Consider the following 22,356-nt stretch of genomic DNA (forward strand, 5'->3'; position numbering starts at 1 on the left):
TGAAGTTGAGTGAATTGCTTCACTATGCGTGCATTACTCTGGGAACTTGGCTACCATATCCACAACATGGGATCTGCCAATACATACCACCTGCATACTGAGGGAACGGAAGACCTTCCTGTGGAGGAATATCTTCCCATCCTGTGTGGGTGTACAGAAGCAGATGTGTACGTACAATGGATAGCTCCCAGGACAGATGAACTGAGACATGTCATAAGTCATGCACTGCTTTCCAATAATGATTATCTTTCTAAAGGAAATTCAACAGAATAATTTTACTCCTTTGGAATACCACATCGGAGATTATGATGGCACTGCAGATGGCTAGTAAGCTAAATTGTCTTGTTTCCTTCTCTTTTCTAGCAGTTTGAAGAATCTAACTGCAGGGGGTGATAACTTCTGAGTATGTACCTAGTTCTGGCATTTCACTGAACGTACAAGCAACTAAAAATCAGACACAGAACTGAACACTAAGCAGAGGCTGTAGTTAAGCTACTGAAAAGCCCTCCTACCCTGACCAATACAGGAAAGGTTGTGGAGAGACTGACTCTTACTGTTGCTGCTGGTCCAGTCAAATCTCTTAACGCATTTATCTTTGTGCTGGGTTTGGCTGGGATAGAGTTAATTTTCACAAGAAGCTGGGAGGGGGTACAGCCAGGACAGCTGACGGGAACTAGCCAAGGGGATATCCGATACCATATGAATATGACACGGATGGTGAGCAATTGCATTTACGTCACCCACTTTATATCTTCTTTTATTAGTATTACTGTTATTACCATTTCTTCTCTCCTTCTGTTGTCCTATTAAAACTGTCCTTATCTCAACTCACAAGGTTCTACATTCTTCTTCCAATTCTCCTCCCCATCCCACCATGGGGGAAGGAGTGAGTGAGCAGCCGTGTGGTGCTTAGTTGCCAGCTGGGTTTAAACCTCAACAGTCTTGCATGCAAAGTGAGCAATTATCTGTAAGTGACATAGACATCTTTTAGAAGGCGAGTCGTTTGGCCTCCCCTGCTTCAGCAAAGTGGAAAACACCACTATTTTTCTCAGAAGTAGGACAGTTACTAAAGAACAGCTTTTCAAAAGCAGCTTTTATATACTGAATTCTAAAAGAGTACACATAATCTTGGTTTGTCCACTTGACCTTGTCTTTTGAAAAGCTGTCATGCCTCTCGTAGGACAAGGGATATGCCGCTCACTACTACAAACAGTGAGGACAAGAGGAAATGCAGAGTTCCCAATACAAGCCTGATTTCTAACCAACAGTGCAAAATCACCTATTTTTGCATATCTAGCAGCTTCTCTTCTACCACTGCCATTTGCCTGTAAGGTTAAACAAAATTCTCGACAGCATAGTTTAATTTTCAAGATTTACAGAAGGGCACTATTCCTACGGAATATTTTTCAACTACTCCTGAGCACTTTTGGATGGATCTGTGGCAATAACCTCCCCTGAATTTTCTTGTCCACAGTCAGCTCTTAGTTTGCCAGTACAAGCTAATGTGAGCTAGGAGGCCAACCCTAACAGTTCAGTATCTAAAGCTTTAGCATGGTTCCAGATTCTCATATGTTTGTCTTTAGCATTCTAAGGCTTTTCAAAATACAGACAGAATCCAAGAACAATGGACTGTGCAAAGGCAGGGAAATAAATTCATCCGCCCTTTTATTTAATTGCAGAGGATTCCTCTTGCCCTGTATATCTATGACTTCTCAGACTAAAGACAACCATGACACTAAAAACTACTGAAGCTAGAACCTACACAATCTAGTGAATTTGCAAACAGTGGTGTGAAATAACGTGCTCTTACTGATTCAGTTGGTCTGTTCTTATCCTGCATAATTATATATCTCTTCACATTCTCCACTGCTTTACAAATTGCAAACAGTAAGATAGTCTCACTCTCACAGTTAAGCCATGCTGAAGTTAACTGTGGCTGTAATCCTGTTTTCATTTGCACTTTTTACAGGCCTGGCTTCCTCTGCACTCTATACACAGTAAAATGTTATTATATGAAGCCTAAACAGCATCCATTTTAAATAACAAGACCAGAATATAAATCTTAACCTGTATATTTCTCTGCAAGTTTGGCTGTACTGGGAATTATCAGTTCAGAACATCTCTATTTCAGAGCCCAGTCCTTTTTGCCAAGAGAGATATTCTTTTATCCTGATTATAGTGAAAAAAGCCAACTTGCTGGCCTGACTCAGGCTGTAATCATTCTGTGCCTTTATACAAGCTTTTTATAGTTCCTGGTAGAAAGGCTGAAGGGAATCCTACACATCCACACAAGGTCTGAAATTTGTTGCCCTCTTGCAGAAAACCATCCAAAAATGACTGAATGAGCTCTGTCCCTTCCCTATGTGCTTTTCCTTTCTTAGACTCAAGATGATATATGATTTCCCTCATTTTGTGTTACTCCAGCTTTAACAACAGAAGAAGGGGCTGACTACAAATTGTTATATAAAAAATACAACCAATTTCTCAAAAAAGCCTACCTACTTAAATAAAATCCTCAAAGAAGCAACTACACACTTTAAAAGGAAGTATGGGACAATAATTAAGTCAAAATGCCTATGCCAAGATGATCTAATATGGTCTCTGAATCTCAAAATAAACCAAAACTATTCACTCCTGCCATTTACAAACACAGAATCATTCCAAATTGCCTAAAAGAATCCAAACCAATCATCAGCATTTCACAGATTAATCAAATGCCTCATGCAGACTAGGAAAACACAGGGCTGTGCTGTCCTCCTGGTTTTGCTCCTTCAGCATCAAGCAAAAGCCTGATACCTACTCTAAATCAATGTGTTCCCTACTACTGCTATCTGGGAGGCTGGGGGCTGAAGACATGTAGGAAAAGGAGAGCTTTTCTCCCAGTTCTTTACAAGGTAAAAAAATTACATTAAAAAATTCCAGTAATATAACAGGAAACCTTGCACTTAAATCCTCAAGTCTACTGTGAGTGGACAAATAGAAAAACAGGGCACTCCACTTAAATAAATATTCCACCTACTACTACTCATATTTTTCTCCTCTCATGTATAGGAAAAACAGCCAATTTGTACTATTTGCAGAATAATATTCAAGGAACAAAGGAAGTTATGTACAGCACATTTTTAACAAAGTCAAAATACAGAAACCAAATTCAACTTCAGTTGAGAAATGTTTTAAAGAAATTAAAGTTAATAAAATAAACCCTTCTCTGTAAATCTCTTCTTATAATTTCCTTTAGTTAAAGATAACAACGTATTGGATTTAAGTCCCTACATAACATATCAAATGCTTTTTTTTTTTATTTTTACAGAGGATCTATTCATAGAAGCTTGTATTTGCAACATATGCAGCAAATTATACTATTAAACACTTAATCCTAATAAAGATTAAATTTCACCCCAACAATAAAGCTTGCACAAATCTTGCTATACTTGAAATATGATTCTAGAAATACCCAATAAAAGTCATAGGTAGCTATCATGACAATTAATAATTGAATGTTTGAGATCTAAATTAGCTGTTCACATTGAAATGTTCTGATGAAATATTAAGAATAATTATGAGTAATTTTTTTCAAGTGGTAAATAAAAGGCCCATAACCCTTAACAAGGTATAGGAAAACAACAGGTGAGAGCTCTGTGAGTCAGTTCACACATCTCTGAAAATGTGAGCTTTTATGTGCCCTCCATAGTAGCCATGAATGGACTGAGCCCACTGAGAGGCCTCTGCAGCTCCAGCGCCTTGCGGACGAGCCGAGTACCACACCAACCCTCATGCAAATCCACAGAGAGAGAAAAGTGACTACTGCAGCAGAGATCCCCTGGTACTAATAGTCTATGGCACAGGCTGTTAGGGCAGCCCTCTGAAAAAGGAATGGATGTAGATGGGCTACACCAGCATTTTCAAAGCTGAACAGAACTTTACAAGTATCAACACAAATGCCTCCACAAAGAGTAATAAGAGTTTCAGAAAGCAAGATCCATTAGAATCAAGCATGTCCCCACCAATCTAAATTTTATTTCAATTCAGGCACTCCATATATTATGCCTGATCTATCTGATGTTAATTATGCAGCTCCGAACAGGATTTTCTTCTAAGCTACTTTATTAAAAGAGCCAATTCCAACACAAAAGATAGATCAGGCAAGCAGGCGCCCATTTTACGAGACCAATCATGCCACTGCAAGCCCCAGTTCAAGTATTCAGCCTAGCAAGCTGCATCACCCTTCATCATTCCTCACTTTTCTCGACCCATGCACTCGTTTAGTTGTGCAAAAAGATCTGGTTGTGTCTATTTTCTTAACTAAAAATAACAGCAGGGGAAGTAATTGTATATTGTTTTATACAGCAACCCTGTACCTTATATGCAGAGAAGAGTCCATCAGGAACCTGCAGCTATCTAACACTTAATTCAGACCAAAACTCAAAGAAAATCACAGTTTGCCTGAGACTTTGTAAGTGCAATTACATACACACTATACATGCACATATTTCCATATAGCATGCATATAGGTAATGTTGAAAGCCTCAATTCACTGCTAAAGTTTTCAACATTGGACACCACTACCTAAAAAGGGGAATATATTTTTTTTAGGGGTGTTAAATGCTGCTTTTAAAAAAATGTGCTAGCTTTTCTCTGCAAAGGCATATACACCTTGACAGGTACTAGATACTTTTGATTTAACTTGAAGATGCAGATGTAATTTTTCAGAATAATACAGATGTCTAACTCTTCCAAACACATCAACCTTAGACACCAAAAATATCACCAAGAATTTGGGTGCTTTATCACAAAGACAGGTTAATGGAACTGGACCTGCCTCGTATCACTACATTATTATAAAAATTAGTAAACTGCTTAAGTAGCATGGAATAATTTCATGAAGGGGTTCAGAGTGGTCTGATTTTGAGAAGAGCTGGGGAAGAACTAGCAGGTGCAAGGATGTTGTAGCAGAAAACTCTTCTCTCAGGAGACTGGATAGAGTCGATGACATGGGAAACCTGGGTTGCCAACTTTCTACAGAGTATATAACCCTGAAACTCTGGGAAAATGAGTTGGATCATGAAGGTTGAAGAGAGAGGCCAGCCCATTACTGAAAAATAATCTAATTGAATTTTGCCAATTTTATCTGGATGATTCCTCTCAAGATGAAGGCCTAGTGCCACTTTTTCATTGCTGCTAGTCTGTTTTCTTCTTCTCAGCTCCATTCTTTCACAGACCCATGTGGAGCTAAGAAAGCACATTAGTGAAAATTTCCCACAAAGGGTTGGGTTTGTGCAGCCAGCTAGGCTTTCCCCACACTTAATGCAGCTTTCCCTGAGAGGAGTTCCTCAGAACTCAGTATCCTTACTCTCAGAGTAAGGCATTCTTGAACAGAGCAAGACAATGTTGAGTGGTAACAGTGGAACCTAAAGGTTGGCTTTGACTATTCTGATCCAGACATGCACATGACTGGTTAATGTTTGCAGAATTCATTCACATTTTGTGCCAGAGGAATCTCTTACTTCATGAGTTAAATTTTATTCATAGCTGAAGTCTACATTCAAAATAAGACTGGGCTATTATGGAGGCAAAAACTTATAAAAATTGAAAACTCCCTTTGAAACACATGCTTTCCAGTAAGAGCAGCTAGCAAAATGCAAAACACGGTCAACATTCCAACACCATGATGTCAATTTTCATATGCACAGACAAAATGCTACATGTAGAAATCAACTCTCTATATCTTCCTTATTTATGGTGTGCTTGTGTTTCCCTCTATTTTCATTAGCAGAACTGCACCGTGCAATGGAGAGTGCAACCCCTTAAAAGGTTCAAAGGAATCTTCTGAATATAGTAAATCTGGCAAAAAGTCACATCGATTTTTAAAAAGTGAATTTCCATGTTCTGCTTCAGTTCTCCTGAAAAATAGCATACATGCTCTAAGGACTGGTTTTGATGTTTCCCTCTGCAGTAGTTCAGAGAAATTCCTGCCAACAGGGATGGTCTGGAACACCTGATAAAATGGTCTTCAATGACACACAATAAAAAAGTGACATGTGAAAAAATGGAAATCACTTCAGATTTTGCAAGGTTTACAAGCAACAGGCAAATTATCTTTTTTATTATCTCTGCTTTTTTTCCAGAGGGATAAATACAGCCAATTTTCAAGAAAACTAACAGCTGCAGACAGAGCTTTAAATGCCATCTGTCCTTAGCTGTTACATGAAGAAGAGATGAAATGATTCACACCACACAACAGGAAATACGATAACCAACTAGTTAGCACTAATGAAATTCAGCTTCAGTTTGCTTCCTATGGGCAGGTCTTACTCAAGAAAAACCCCCCCTGATGTCTCAGGCCAAATGCCTGCAGACTTCACTGGCACTGTTACTCAAGTGCAGAATGTTGCACTGCTGAAGTAGAAAGCCTGAATTTTACAAAATAAGGTCTCACTTGTGGCACAGCAACCTAATGAAGTCCACGGGGCTCCCCAGCCTGGATCTTTTTCAGGACTGAGGTTTTATAGGGCCTAGGCTTAGAGTCCTCATACTACCACTGATTCAATGTGAACTTTTGGCAGACAAGGAATGATGGAACACTCCTACAGTACAGTTGAAGAGGACGAGGTCTTTTCTTCAGTGTTCTCAAGAACTGGCCTTAACATTTGAAATAACAAAAAAGAAAGTCTACAGTTCCTACATCTTCCCCATATCTAAATAGTGGCTTCTATGTGACATATGACAGATGGCTCAGAGGTCTAAATTCAGCAAGAAAAATAAGCAATTATCAACAAATACATCATTGGTGCTTGCTAAGGACATAATTCAAGCAAGTTCAAAAGATCAGAACACGACCCACATGTTCTGTTATCCCAGCTAAGGCCTTTCTCAAGATGGTTATCTACAGGAAGAAATTTTCTCCAAGAAAAGCTTAGTGTTTCCAGTACATCTCTGTTGCCTTTGGAGAAACCATGAAAGTTTTTTTAAAAAAAATAAAATTCAGCTCATAAATAAAAATTTAAAATACACAGAAAATTTTCCCTTTCAAAGTAACACTGCTGTTTAAGATTAGGTAAAGATTTAAAAGGTTGCAAGTTAAGAACAGGTGATACTAACAGGATATTTGAAAGGCTCAGGAGACTTGCAACATCAAGTAAAATGTATTTGCCTCCTGATCTAATTGCTTACTAATTTTCAAATGTATTCCCACCGGATAAGTAATGGCATTTTAAGCCCAGCTCCTGGCATTAAAAATACATTTATAGTTTCCTTTTAGCAGAAGATAAACAACTGCACAGTAAAAACCCATACGTTAAGATGGCATTCTGGAGGTTTACTTATAGTTTTAACCAACCTATTGTGTTCTAAAATTAACTGACAGAGGTAGGAAGAGGAAATGGGAAAAGCATTTGGGTGCGCAGTTTCACACTGGGGTGAAGGCAAGTGCTCACTCATGCACAGAAAATGTCTGGAATATTTGTGTCTTACAGAAGGACTGACCACATAATTAAAGTAGAACTTAAGCCAAGCCTTATTTAGTAAAATATCAGGAGTCATTTCTCTACTTACCTTGCTCACGGAAATACTAGTGTTTGTTTAAAAACAAGAAACTACTCCAGCAATTAAGATGACCCAAACTTCCTTGCATACTTTAAAAATCATTCCAAAACTTTAAAATTTGAAAACGCGCCAGAAGCATAATAAAAATATTTGTAAAGAAAAAATATAACAACAACATAAAAATAAAAAATATTCCAGGCAGACACAAAGAAGCTCAGAATGTAGGCACGTATGTAGGTTTTGAGCAAGTTCTTATGCGTCCAGAACATAGTTCCAGTCACACCTGGAGTCTGGAGAATATATTTCTTTGTTAGTTTTTAAATGAGTCATAAGCGACAGTAAGTCTAGGATTGGTTCAAAAATCCCCAAATGTAGCTCCAGGGAACACCAAAATAATATAAGAACAGCTGAACAGGTTCAGACCAAGGATCCATCCAGCCCATCAGCTTCCAACAGCAGCCGTAACTGGACACCCAAAGAGCATGTCCGGAGCAAGTATGTCCAGTACTTCCCTGGACTCACCTACTTTTCTTCGCCTGCTGTGGCTTGTTTATATAGCAGTATTTAGTAGATCTTCCCAGTACTCATCCTGTCTCCCCTGAAATCCATGTAACCTTCTACTCCAAAAAAAAAAAAAAACAAACCACCCCACTAGGGCAAGGAGTGCCAAAGATCATTACACAGAGGACAACCATCTTTCATTGTTTTGAATCTGTCTCCTAGTAGTTTTATTTAATGGCACTCAGTTCTTATGCTGGAAGAAGCAAGTTGCCAGCTGATTCCTGTCTAGCCTTTCCACCCCATTCATAAAGGGATCAGAACTGTATACAATATTCAAGTGTGGGCAAACCAGGAATTCATACAGTGAAAAGACGATACTCTTTGTTTTACACCTTCCCTTCATAGCATTTCCTACCATTCAATTTTTATTGTTAACTGCTGCTAAGCTCCAAGCTGGCTGTTCCATGAAAAGACTTACCCGAGAATCACCGATCTAGAGGAAAAGTGTAATGGTTAGTCACATAAAGCACCTTATACTTTTAAAGTTATAAAATCAGGCCACAAAAACAGAGCCTGTTAAGCAATCTTATCAGTTAGTGGCATTAGTAAAATCCCTACATAGCATACAGCACACACAACACATCTCTCCAGTGATAGATGTATTCCCTCTTCTGCTTTCTGACAAAAGTGTTGATGAGATCAGCTGAACAAATCGGTAATATGGTGGATGTACCTGGCAGTTTCCAACTAGAACATCATCTGTGAAGCAGGCAATACTCAAGACACTACTACGCTATTGTTTTTTTCAGCCAACATCCATGTTAGTCAACCAGGGAACAGTTTAAAACTATTTGGAGACTCAAGAAAACAAAACACCAAATGAGTAATGAGACCTTGAAAACATCTAATAAAAGGAGACTCTCAAGAGAGGAAGCCAAATCATATTTTAGCATATTTCACGTTATACGTCCACAGAGAGCACTGAGCTTTTTTAGCCTTCTGCTTCCACACCACTGCTACACCAACAAGAGGCTGCAGTAGCTGGGAAACCAGCAAGGAAAACTCCCACCAGAAGAGGCAAATCTGAATGTATCGGAACCAGTACTTGCATTGCCCTTTCACATTTCGCCATGCCAGCAGATGACCTGGAGCAGCCACATATAGAAGCAGGAAAATTGCAACAAAAGGGGGTATTTTTTTGGAGCTAGCTTATTTCTTGCTGAATCAGCCAGCTGGAAATAAAGCCAGTTTCTGCAGCCTTCTCAGAGCTTCTGCAAGGTGCAGGCCAGGAAACATTTACTGCCAAACAGCGCTTGAGAGAACACAATACCTTACTCTTCGCATTCTGCGGCAGTGCAGGTGTGCCCATGTCATCTTACTTCTATGATACTAAAAGGCAATAGATCAGGCAGCTAAAACTGTCTTCTTTACGTCTGCATTTACTATAGAGTGAGCCTCTACAGGTTCTTTCACATATACACACTATAAACGATACCCTGTTCTGCTTGCATGCACTGACAAGAGACTGTATCCTATAAATTTTAAGCAACTTCAAGTTTTGGCAAAGCACCTGATGACAGAAAAAACATTACATAAATGCAGAAATACATGTTTCCACATATAAACAAATGCTCCACTTATTTAATGCTACGAAACAGCATCATTAACCAGTTGCGACCTCCCACCGTGACACAAATGACAACAGTTAACATACAACAACAATCTAGTAATTGCAATCGTAAATGCATTTTTAATATTGTTTCACAATTTAGTTGAGCTGACTTGCATTCACTGTGTTTCTAGTGCATCCAGAAGCATGACAAACTGACAATTCTTGGAAACCACATTTCTCAAAACAGACTGAGAATACTGTTTTCATTTTCTCTCCATAATGATGTTAAATCTAATAAAAATAAAATTAGAAACAGAAATAACATTGTTCCTAAACAATTTATGTAATATGCTGTCTGGAAGGGATATATTAGGCCAAGTTTTTAAAAACTGCCCTCCCTTTATAAACACATGATGATTGTACTTGCACTTCTCAAGTATTATCAAATATATATCAATCATATCCTGGGTTTCATCAAGAGAAGTGTGACCAGCAGGTCGAGGGAGGTGATTCTCCCCCTCTACTCTGCTCTCATGAGACCCCACCTGCAGTGCTGTGTCCAGCTCTGGAGGCCCCAATATCAGAAGGACACAGACCCGATCGAGCGGGTCCAGAGGCGGCCACAAAGATGATCAGGGGGCTGGAGCATCTCCCCTGTGAGGACAGGCTGAGAGAGTTGGGGGTGTTCAGCCTGGAGAAGAGAAGGCTCCGGGGAGACCTTATAGCGACCTCCCAGTACTTAAAGGGGCTACAGGAAAGATGGGGAGGGACTCTTGCTCAGAGGGTGTAGGGATAGGATGAGGGGTAACAGTTTTAAGCTGAAAGCGTAGATTCAGATTAGCTATAAGGAAGAAATTCTTTACTGTGAGGGCGGTGAGACACTGGCACATGTTGCTCAGAGAAGCTGTGGCTGCCCCCTCCCTGGCAGGGTTCGAGGCCAGGCTGGACAGGGCTTTGAGCAACCTGGGCTAGTGGAAGGTGTCCCTGCCCATGGCAGGGGGGTTGGAACTAGGTGATCCCTTCCAACCCAAACCATTCTGTGATCCACACACCCAGGTATCAGAATTTACACACCAGAAACCTATTATTTCAAAGGAGTTTTAAGGCTGAAAGTTTTGGTTTAATCTGATAAATGATGACGAATGCTTAGCCAGACTTTTGGAACTGCCTGAGGCACCTAATGCCTGATTCCCACTGGATTAATTGAAATTTACCTTGTTACTTGTTTTGAGAAATCCAGCTAAGCACCTACCAATACAGTTAAATACTTAACAGTATTTGTGTTTAACTTACGTCTCAAGTCTTAACGAAAGTCATCAAAAGAAAGGCTTCACATCACACAGACCCTTCTGAAAATGCTACTATATCTGCATTAAGTTTAGCACCCTTGTGTAGCTGATGGTCATTAAAAGGTGAATTTGTAGAACTGTACTTCCTCCTAGAAGATGGAGTGAGGCCATTTTGAAAATATGGCCCCTAAATTCAAGAGCACTTGACAGTCTACAGACTTCAGCTAGTATCAAGAAAAGTTCTCCTTTTATGGGAAATAAAGTTATATGTATGCTTTCAAAACCTAAAGGAATTATTTATCTATCCATGACAATAAAGTGCAGAGGGCATATGAGAACTGCAGCACTATACAGTTCCTATGTGGGTCTTAGATGTCTCTCCAGAGTTGCCATGGCTATAACCAATGTCCTTTCTGGAATGTTGTGCTCACTAGCAAACTGTACTTCAAAAACAAACCCATTCTTTCACCATGCACAAACTCTCTCTGTTTTACAGAGATTTTGCATAACAAGACTTTATCATCAGTATTATCAACTATATAAAATCGTAACACACTGACTTAACAGTAAAGTACAACATTCGCACAGTATGGTATAACTCAAGCCCAACAATTTCTTTCATAATCTTACATCACAAACAAGTATAGAGGCACATTTATAAATCTGCTCCCACTATCACCAAAATTAATATCTTTTACTACTTCATTGCAAGTCACATTGTATTTGGTGTTTACTTAAACCTCAGCTCCTGGATGCAGGTGAGCATGGAGAATGACTTTAAGAAAAGCTTCAAGCCCAAAAATTGCAGATAAAGACATAAATATGTGAACCCTACAGGTTCTAAAAGTAAAAGCAAATTAAAAGGACTCGTATTTTTAAATATATATTCTTTTGAAGCAAAACTCATTATTTTGGATGGCCAAATCGCAGTTGCTGAACAAACAGTAAAAGGGCTTTAATATCATGTATATTTTCTGTGATGCAAAGGCAGGAATGGAATTTGGTGTACTGTGCAAAACTGCCACCTCAGTGCTGTTTATGCCCCAATTTGGTAAGGAATATGAAGGATCCAGCTGCACCAAGCAGACCTGAATGAGTAATTATCAATGACTAAGCGTTCAAGTATCTGCTAAAACCAAAGATCATCTTAGAGCTATTCCTTCATTCCTTCACTACTTTTTCAAGACAAATTAGAAGCCACTGGCTGTTGTGAGAGATTATTCCTACACTTGAGGCTTCTCTAAAAGCATTCAACTCTTGGATATGTAGTTTCGGAACCAGCAATTTGCAGCTCTACGCACAACTGACTTGAGAATCTCTGCTCATCTCTGTAACTTCATCAGAAATTATCATCACAGTGAGCACTGATATCCACATCTGAAGACACAGACACAGAATTCAAAATCTAGCTGGATTAAACCACTTTTGCTGCATTGGACCATGCTTTAGCTGAATAATCAAAGCTTGATTTTCTGAGTTGTATCCCTGCAAGCATCATTCATAATCACTATGATAAAAATATTTACTGAGAAAATGAAAACAAATAAATGAGATAGTAAAAGGCTGCCTTCACTAATATCATCTGCACTCTTGGTCATCTCCCATAGTTGACAGTTTTTAAGTGCATTTTTAAAAAAAGTATTCATACATAGTTTGTGTCTCAAGTCACAAGGCAGATTCATCACAATTTTTCTGGCAATTCTACTCTCTTGGATTGTAAATTGGGGGTAACAGCAGTTCAGATCCTATGAGCACTGGCTGAGCAATCATTATTAGTCATAAATTCAAAGCAAGTTCAGAAACTTACATCAGTTTTCTGGTAATGCTGTCACTGAGTTACAACCTTGTCAATAACAATGAATATTTTAAGTCAGAACACTTCTACAGAGTCTCAAAAGTGTTATTTGTCTATAGTAGAGGCATTTCAATCTTCAAACTAAGAATAAACCACAGGCCTATTGAGGCTGATGGCAAAACTCCAGATGGGTGCAGAATTGCAACCTGCCTACAAAAAAGGGAAACTGCTTCAGACTTAACTCTGGACTTGCAAATCTCATCCTGATATTTTTGATTAAAGTTACTGGGGATTTAAAAGTCCTTACTATTATATGGCCTGTAGATCATAATCTATTTTCTGAACATTGGTGTGCAATACATTCAGTGACTGTAAAACAATATTCCAAAGGTTTTCCACAAAGATGGTCTCCAAGTCCACTATGTCATATAATGGACATCAGATTTTTGGCCTTGCAAAACTCAACCTTAAAGACATTTACTATGTTGGTAGTTTTTGGCAGATTGGTTATGGCAGAATCATTTTGAATAAGATAATGTTTTCAGCATGTATATCCTCTATATCCAAAATATCACAGATCGTTAGAAAAAAACATAATGCAGGCAGGGATTGCAGAAGCATAAATCATGGGAGCAACCAACAGTTTATTCAATGAATATGTGACCTATGAAACTTTCTCTTCCATAGAAACTCAGAGCTAATGCTTCTTAAACAACCAGACGTGGTGTCTTTGCTCTTATTCTCAGACATTAGCAACCCCGTGGTCCTTGGAGGCGAAACATTTAATTTGGACTGTAGGAACCTAAGAAAACATCAGCATATTCCCGATTTGAAAACAACATACCAGAGAATAAATCTAAAATTAATGACATGTAAAATTCTTGATGATATTTACTTGTCTATGTGAATCTGCTAGCCATCATTTCTTGTTGTCATTAATCCATTATGAGAATACACAGATATACATTCTTACATACATTTCATAACAAACATAACAGCCTATAGGTGAATATTGTAATAAAATGTTATCACAAGGTTAAGAAAGAGTTGGTTACCAGGCTGAGCATCCTGCCTTTTCAGTTACCAGTATGAAGCCATATGTACTCAAGAGATCACTTAAAAACAGCAAAATTGGAGTTTGATACTCCTATTTTGTTTATTGGCTTAGCCATTTCCTAAAATCTGTAGTATTGATAGCTCACCTGCTACCATGTGAGAAACATGAGGAGCTTTTTACACCATATTTAGCAATAAACACACATGAATAGTTACATTCAAGGCCAAGGATATAGTTAATGTTCACCAATACACCGATATCAATGCTGTGAAATACAGTAACATCTTTGGATAGATTCACCATTTACATCTCTAGAAACAATGAATTATTCAATGTTGCTGCAATCATTTGGTGGTGGAGTTTTTTTGATTGTTTTTAAGAAAAAACATTCAGACATCATTTGCTTGGATTACCACTGGCTTTAGACTAATGCAGTTCCACTCGTTTCATTTATATTGGCATGTATCAGAAAAAGCAGGCTCTATGTCTGCAAAAGAACCCAGCCAAGGCTAGCCCATAAGTGACCTCCTCCTGAGTCATTTATGCCACTGGTCTTGGTCACAGAGCAGATCTAATGAACAGACAGCTCAGCAATGCTCAGTGGTAAACTATTCACTGAGTTATCCTATGAAATCTAATTTACTAGTATAGCTACTAATCTGCCCTTGAGAAAATAATTTTGTCAAACTTGAGACACTGCATATCTGTAAGGGCAGAGTTCAGTTTGGAGCCCAGCTAAGCACCATGCTGTGCTTGTTACCACGCTATGAAGAATCAGCAAGGGCTCCTATAACCAAAGTTAACTTTCATTTCTCCTCAGCAACAGCTACCGCTTTTTCACAACTTCTCATGTTAAAGTTTTCTTTGCGTTACATTCATACCACATTTCCACCACATTCTTTTAAAATGGTCATTATTTTATTCTATACCTGCCTCAAGCAGGATGAAATTAATCAATTGCACATAAGTGACATGACATAGACTTGTGACCTTGCCCAGCATCCAATTGTTTCTAATTGATTAGCTCCAGACATAAGCACTTTAATAGCCAAAAACAACACAAGTGGAAGCTATAGTACAGTATTAGGGTAGAATGACTGTGTGTGGTCCATATAGTATGGCCCCAAGCAACCAATTAAAGAATTAATGGTTATTGGATACCAAAAATGTTATGTTAAATAATATAAAATATCTTTAATGTGCCTAAAATTGTGATAAAATACCAAAAACTTAGGAGCAGAAGGGCCTCCTTACAAGATTGGGGTTAAGTGCTAATGACTCAACTATGCCAAATAGATTAGAATAGTTTAAAGGACAATCAAGACCAAAATCTTTGACCTGGATTGAAATGTTCATAAAGCTACTCACAATAGCCTATTGATTACTACAATGTGTTTGGGTTGTTTTTATTATAAAGAGACAAGTGAAGCTGTGCCAAACCATTCGTGGAGAAGAGGAAACTATGCCACTACTGGTTCCAGTTCTACAATAAGAAAAACATGAAAGAAAAAATACAACAGAAATACTGTAAAAAAAAAAGCCTCCTGATAACTAAAAGGCCCAAACATGAAGTTGACATTTCCCTTCTCTGAACTTCTATTCTCATCTTGAACAGAACTATGAAGTGAGCTTTACATACCATTTCCGAGTGTTTTGCAGAGCACGTTAATACAGCATCACTCAACTGCTCGCGCACAGAAATACAAGCTGAACAGGCACGGCATATCAGTAACATTTTTCTTCTTGGATAAAAAATATGCAAGCAAAAAGCAGAAGATCCCACTGTTGCCCTATCTGCTTGGACATGCGCTGAATGAACTACGTTTCACTGCACAATTAATACAAATCTATTAACGGCGAGTCCTTTACTCAAGTAACCAGTGTACTTTCACGAATAGCTGCAGTAATACACATACAAGAGGTGTTCATCAAGAGCAGCTGCCAAATGACTCGCAGCACAGTGCACTCCACAGTGCTACTGAGGATGGGTTGGAGTCCCATTCCCATTACCTCAAACCCCAAAGTCCACTCTAAATGGATCACAGCTTACTCAGCTGTCTAGCACAGTCTCCTCAGTTCTTCATACTCCTTCTGAATTTACTTTTGCCTGCTGTATTATCCTTCAATTCAAAATTCTTCAGGATGTATGTTTATATAATGCCCAGCACACCAGGCTCCAGTCTGAAACCACCATTTCTCAGCATAGCAATAGTACAAACAAAAACTACTACAGTACTTCAAAAAATGACGCTATTTATTCCAAAAAATATTTTTCAGTTTATTTAGCTGTCCTCTTCTAAGGAGTTCTGGATTTGGGTGTATTTAAGACTGAAGAATCCTTGAAACGTTCTGTGCTGTGGGAACTATCAGTATAAAGAATGACATACTATAACAACATCTCTGCTGCATGCCAGCACACCATATTTCTTGAAATACTCACTTCTTGGAACTGATTAGGCTCATGTGTCAGGCAATAGATCAGTTGGCAGTTATGGTTTTCCTCCATGGTTCCTGTACTCATTGAACACTTGAGGCAAAGACCTTTTTGGACCACCTTTCCTTTTGCTCCCTTCCCCCCCAACACTGACTTCCAAGTGCTTTAGATGTTTCCGCCCAGGTATTTATATAACCCTTGTCACTTACAGTATCTTAACGTTTATCAGGTGATAGACCTCCTGGGGGCAAAGAGCAGCTGTACTGCCTAGAAAGACCCATGGCATTACACATCTGGCAAGATCTCCCTTTGGTCCCCATATAGTAAAGTCGGGTACAATATTACTAGGAAGAGAGAGAGTATTCATTTCCCACATGGATATCTTTGAAATTCAGTTCAGTGAACGGAAAACTTTCTCATTGGGAGCCTTTTATTTACAGTGCAGTTCCTTCAGCAGCTTTGTTTAAAAAAAACAGTAATTCAAACTGTGCAGCAAAATCATGCGATAAAGGACCAGGCATGACAACAGCAACAAGTTCATTACCTACCTGTAGGTGAGCACAGATAGCGATAGCAAGCCAAGTGATCTCCCAGGAGAGCCCTGCGGCTTTAGGGCTGGCCATCCTCGTGCCTTGGGGCTCTGCTGAGAGAAATTGTTTCAAGTTACAAACAAAATCAAGTGGGCTCCGCCAGAATTTCAATGACTAAAGCAAACTGGGCAAAGGCATGGAACCGGCCTTTGGAAGAAATGCAATGCAAACACCAGAGTTTTGTGCTGGCCAGAGGAGCAGAGGAGCAGTGCATGCCATGAGCACAGCCTGCAGGGTGAGGTCGTTCCAATTAGGGAACAGACAGGGGGGAAAAAGAAATGTTTAGGGACACTGGCAATAGTGGGCAAGTCTGATTATCTCCTGCATGTAGAAGAATTTATGAAATTGGGAACGCCTCCCATCTTGATCTCTGGAAGGTAAAATCCAAGGCGCATAGGATTTCTGATGTACTGTTCCAGCCTTTCACCCACTCAAAGATGAGAGCCCAGCCCTGGGACTTCCGCAGGCATTTGCACTGCCTTTGAAAGCTCTGATCATAACAGCTCAGAGACCAAGCAATCAGGGCAGGGAAAAAAAGAAAAAAAAATCCATCATCATTAGCATTACAGGGCCAATATGAAAATGTCAGTCACTTTTAGCAAAACCTTCAATTTAAAATGGCCAGCAAGAAAAAAATCATGCAATAATGCTGCTAATTCTCTTAATTCCTGGTGTCAATGCATCTTTCTGCTTCAGACTATTCATTACTACAATGATCTCAAAATAGTACAAGTTCCACACACCCCTAATACACACGCACACAAACACAACCAGCCCTCCCCCCCTCCCCTCCCCCCAGCCACCACCCCACTACTCTGCGAAGCCCCACAGTGAATGCAGATCTCTCCTTCAAGAAAGTGCTCCCTTCTAAAAGGTCAGATATCCCAGAGGAAAACCGTCTATCCAACAGTTCTTGCACCTGTCAACTAAACATAATAAAGATTCCTTACAGAAATAAGTGGCTTATTCCCTCCGTCCAGAAAGATTTAAGAGTTCCCCTTCCTGCCAAAACCTTCAGCACTCCTGGACGTTTCTGTCATTCAGGAGTTTCAATCAGCCATGGCAATAAGAGAGGGAAGGTTCCCTCTGCCCCCCCCGCCGGGCACTGCCGAGCGCCACGGTACTTCACAGGTGCGGGTCCCGGGCTCCCCAAGGCAGGGCTCTGCCCGCAGCCCCCGCCGCCGTGCCCCCTCGGAGACTCCTCCCGGACGACCCCCGCCCGCCCCCGCTGAACCCGCCCGGGGTCCCGGCCCGCCGCCCGCCTCCCCGCGGGGACCCGCTCGGGGGAGCGGGGCGGGGAGGCTGCCGGGGCCGCAGGGCCAGCCCGGGGGCTGCCCCCTCACCCACCTGGTGCGGCGCCCGGCTCGGCGGGGAGCGCGCAGCGGGGCCGGGGCCGGGCGGGAGGCGGGGAGCGGGTCCGGCTCCGCCGGCGCCTCCTTCCCGCTGGCAGGGCAGGGGAGAGCCTCGCCTGTCACGGCACCGGGGATACAGCATCCTGCATCGCGAGCGGCGGCCCCTCCCTCACGCCAGGCTCCAGCCCACCGCCGCACGTTAGCCAAGGTCCTACAGGCTGCTGGCAGCCGGCCGCCCCCGCCCGCCCGCCGCAGCCCGGCCCCGGCGAGAGGCGGCCGGGCGCCTCCACCTGCGGCGCGGGGCCGCGGCCCGGCGCCCGCTCCGCCGCCGCGGCTCGGCCCCCCCTCGCCCCCCCGCGGCCAGCGCAGGCGGGCGGCCGGCCAAGGGGGCCCGACTGCCGAGGCACTGGCGGCGCTCCGGGGTCGGCGGCCGAGACCCCGGGCGGCCCCGGACCGAGGGGTTCGCCTTCCCCCGAGGGGCAAAAGCTACCGTGAAGTCAGCTCCCAAATCTGATGCAAAGCAGCTTCCAAACCCACAACCGGCCGGCGTCTCATCTCCAAGTAACTCCCGCAGTACAGCTGCAGATCTGCTCACGCAGCCGGGGGGTCTTTAATCATGCTGCCCTCCGCGATATTTTTAGGTCTCCCACTGTAAATCTGACGAGCGTGTCTCACACGACAGCTTTGCTCTCGTCCTCCCTCCGAGCCTGGGGCTGCTAGGCAGCAACCCTGAATCCTCTACCTTTGCGCCACGGCTCCCACGGGTGTCCCAAGCTTTCGTCGAGTCCGCTAAAAGCAGCACGTAGAAAAAGGGCTATTATCCCTGCCACTGAAGTTAAAAATATGCTCCAGTGAACTAAACATAACCGATGAAGAGTTTGTTCAAATATGTTGCACTGGAAACTTTTCCAATCCGTTTAGGTTTCTCCCCAGCACGGGAAAGCGCCTCCTCCATCGTTAGGAACAGAGTGCCCTCTGCTGAAACTAGCCTGGGAGAGGAGCCGGGCCCAGGCAGGAGCGGCCCCGGGGGGAGCTGCCTGCGCTGCCGCCTCCGCGCCGCTGTGAGGCTGAGGCTGCTCTGCCGAGGCTGCTCTGCCTGCAGGTTCGCCCCGACAGCTGAGGCAAGCTGCTCTTTCCAGGCCGCACATTACCATGATACTGGGCTGTGGAACAGCAAGAGTACTGCTAAGGACCCGATCCTTTTCTAATGCTGGTCAGCCTAAAGTATATCAGCTTTCTGGAAAGCTTTGCTTTCCATCTATTTCAGTTGCTACAGTTACTCAGACAACCCCATAGTCCTTTAACTATGACTTCAGTTATGCCCCTGCAATTTTATCTTCAAAAAAGATATTCCAGTGCAAGTCAGCATATACTTCAGACTTGATCACAAGCGATTTTAAAGCCAGAATTTAGCCATTAGATCAACTGATGCAGAAAATCAATTTTCCTGTCCCAAAACTATGGCTCGGTAGTGCTACAAGAAAACAAAAAGATGTTCACAACCACAGGAGGAAGCTGACCTTCAAGACTTGCCATCTACTTAGGAATGTTTGCACCATTCCTATTTAGAATATCACTTCTCAAAATTATTTACCCTCAATAGTGAGGCAGTCCCCTGGGTCCCCAAAGCAAAACCTGCAGAGTGGGCTATTAATTTCTTTGCCAGATAGGCATATTTAGACAAAACAGTTCTGGCTGTGTTCCTACCACTGGCATTAGCCATAGATTATATCCAAAGGTTTGGCCCTGAGATTCTAATAGCATTTTCCAAACTTGAACGCTGGTCAGCATTTCTCTTCCCTTTTCCAGTGCTACTCATGCCTGTGCTCTCTACTTTCTCCTCCCAGCTTACTCTGATACCTTCCTTCAATGCTGCTCCTGGTCATCTGCTTCAGACCAGTTGACTGTGCATCCCTAACCATAAAGGATAATCAAACATCATGTACACAAGTCTTAGAAACATTTACTCATCTCCTGCAATAAATCTGAGAGTAGAAAAGTTGAGTAATAGGAAGTAGCATAGGCTAGCTCACATCAGATTCAGTGACTTAAGTGAGGCTACTGCTTACACGCTTAATTCCTCCTGTGATCTCAGTCCCAGGTTATAGGTTCTATATCTGAATTTATACAGCATGTAAGAAAGCTGAGGTAAGCACCTGCAAGCATTACCCCTCAGGAAGATTTCAGACAGCAGCATTATAAGAAATATTGCAAGTACTTTGTGGTACCTACCTAGTAAAATAGCAACTGGCAATATGTTTTGCCCAAGCTACTGAAATGACATAGTGTTGTTAATCCTGTTCTCCCCCACCACCCATGGTCTGGTTTTGTTTTTATTACATTGAAATCATCGTTTTTGTGTGGAAGATGAGCACTGAGGAAATAACAGTATTTGGAGCATAAAATCAGCCTCAGCCTACTACTGGAAACTATACAGAGTTTCAGACAGCTTTTAACAGGTCATTTTCCTATGCAAAGCTCATTCTCATTGAATGCTGATTTGTTGTCTCCCTTATCCATTTTATTTAATTCCTACACCTCAGCCTCTCTCCACACCCCTGCCACTTTACTCTTTTCTCTCTAGACTTCCAGTGAATCTGGAAGCTTTGAGATTTTGACTCCTGGTGGAGGTCTCCATAACCTCTTCTACTAAGCCAAACAAAAACTGAATGAAACTCAGGTGTCCAGGCAAGATCTGTTTGAAAACAACAACTTCAAAATTCACAGCAACTGCAGCTCCATGGCAGACGCCTTCAATACACACCCTAAAGTTAAACGCCACAAATTTACAGGTTCTGGACACCTAATTTTCATCCCTGGAATTCTGCAAAAACTAACTGACAATTCAAGTTCAAAAGAAATCACCCTTTTCTAAGGATAATTATTTCACTTTTTAAATTTAACATTTAACTTCCCTTCTGCTTACTGTCTTGTCTGTATGGATTATAAACCCTTCAAGGCAGGAACTATTGTTCTTTGCCTACTACATTACAGTCCAGTGTCAAGTCCTTTAGGTATCATCTTATTGGCAGTTTTTACCACACAGTCTTCTAATTCCCACACATGCCACATTAGCTTGGCAGAGTTGGTATAAGATTTTGGAATAGGAAACTACAGCGATGCTCTTAATGCTCGGAGTTCACATTCATAATTCCTGTATTTGCCTCTTGTTATTAGCAATGCTTTTTTATTACATATATGCTTTTCTTTCACTACTCTCTAAAATATGCATCATTTAAATGACATTAAATATGACAGCTGTTAAGCCCTTACTGCTCATAAAATTGTGAAATATGGACATTTGCACTTATTTCATTGAACACATAAGAGTGATCTCGTCCATCTGTACCGCTGGCATGGTCTCTCATGAGGAAGCTGTTTGGAAATATGATGGTCTTATCCTTCGGTTTATACTGACTTAAGACCATGTGTCTTCACTATCGAACACAATCATGAAATATTTTGTCATTTGTTGATTTACATTCAATTGCAACAGAAAATGTCAACTTACACTCAATAGCGCAGGCAGAAATAGCAGAGGAAAAAGATTCTGCAAGATACAGCTAAGGGCAAAATTGAAGAAAATGAAATCTGGTCTGGTAAACAAAAACCTCTGTTCAATCACATGATAACCACCAGATTTCACTCTCTCAGTGAACATTAATAGAAAACCTTCACATCTGAAAGAAAAACCACATTTCTCTGTTTATCTTTGTCCTGAAATGCAGGTATACATACTTCTTCAGCAGACTCCACTTTTATATAAATATTCTCTCAAAACAAGTTCAGCTAAGCAAATCTGATGATCATGAAGGCCATTCTTTCATCATAACAAAAGTCTATACTACTCAGGAAAAATATGTTTGGCTAAACTACAAATTTTAAATCCACTGAAACAGTGCAGAACAACATTTGGCTCATAAATCAGGATTATGTCTAATGAATACCAAAACTGGAAGTATCCTGCCGAGGCCCCATGCAGAAACTGAATTTTGGTTTGAGGTCTTAAAGTTATCAGTAATAGAGCTGCACCTGATTGACTAATAAAAGGAAAATGTTAAATTTCCTGTAACTAGAGTCATGAGAACCCTGACACGGTATAATCAGTTCTTTGGCCCTGTATTGTATTTGTACTGGGTGCCTGTTTACCCTGAAATAACAAGGTCTCTGGGGCAGAGAGCAAT

At 41.1% G+C, this 22,356-nt stretch overlaps 1 protein-coding gene across 1 annotated transcript in view; it reads right to left on the minus strand.

Annotated features, from left to right (window-relative positions):
• The window catches only part of ADAMTSL3 (ADAMTS like 3), a 186,911-nt gene extending 170,058 nt beyond the window's left edge, over positions 1-16,853 (minus strand). The window contains exon 1 of the mRNA XM_074880017.1: positions 16,779-16,853. Within this exon, the coding sequence (XP_074736118.1) occupies positions 16,779-16,853 (75 nt within the window). The remainder of the gene's footprint in view (positions 1-16,778) is intronic.
• Between the last annotated feature and the right edge of the window lie 5,503 nt (positions 16,854-22,356).

Source organism: Strix uralensis, chromosome 11 (genome assembly GCF_047716275.1).
Source record: "Strix uralensis isolate ZFMK-TIS-50842 chromosome 11, bStrUra1, whole genome shotgun sequence".
Classification (NCBI taxonomy): domain Eukaryota; kingdom Metazoa; phylum Chordata; class Aves; order Strigiformes; family Strigidae; genus Strix; species Strix uralensis.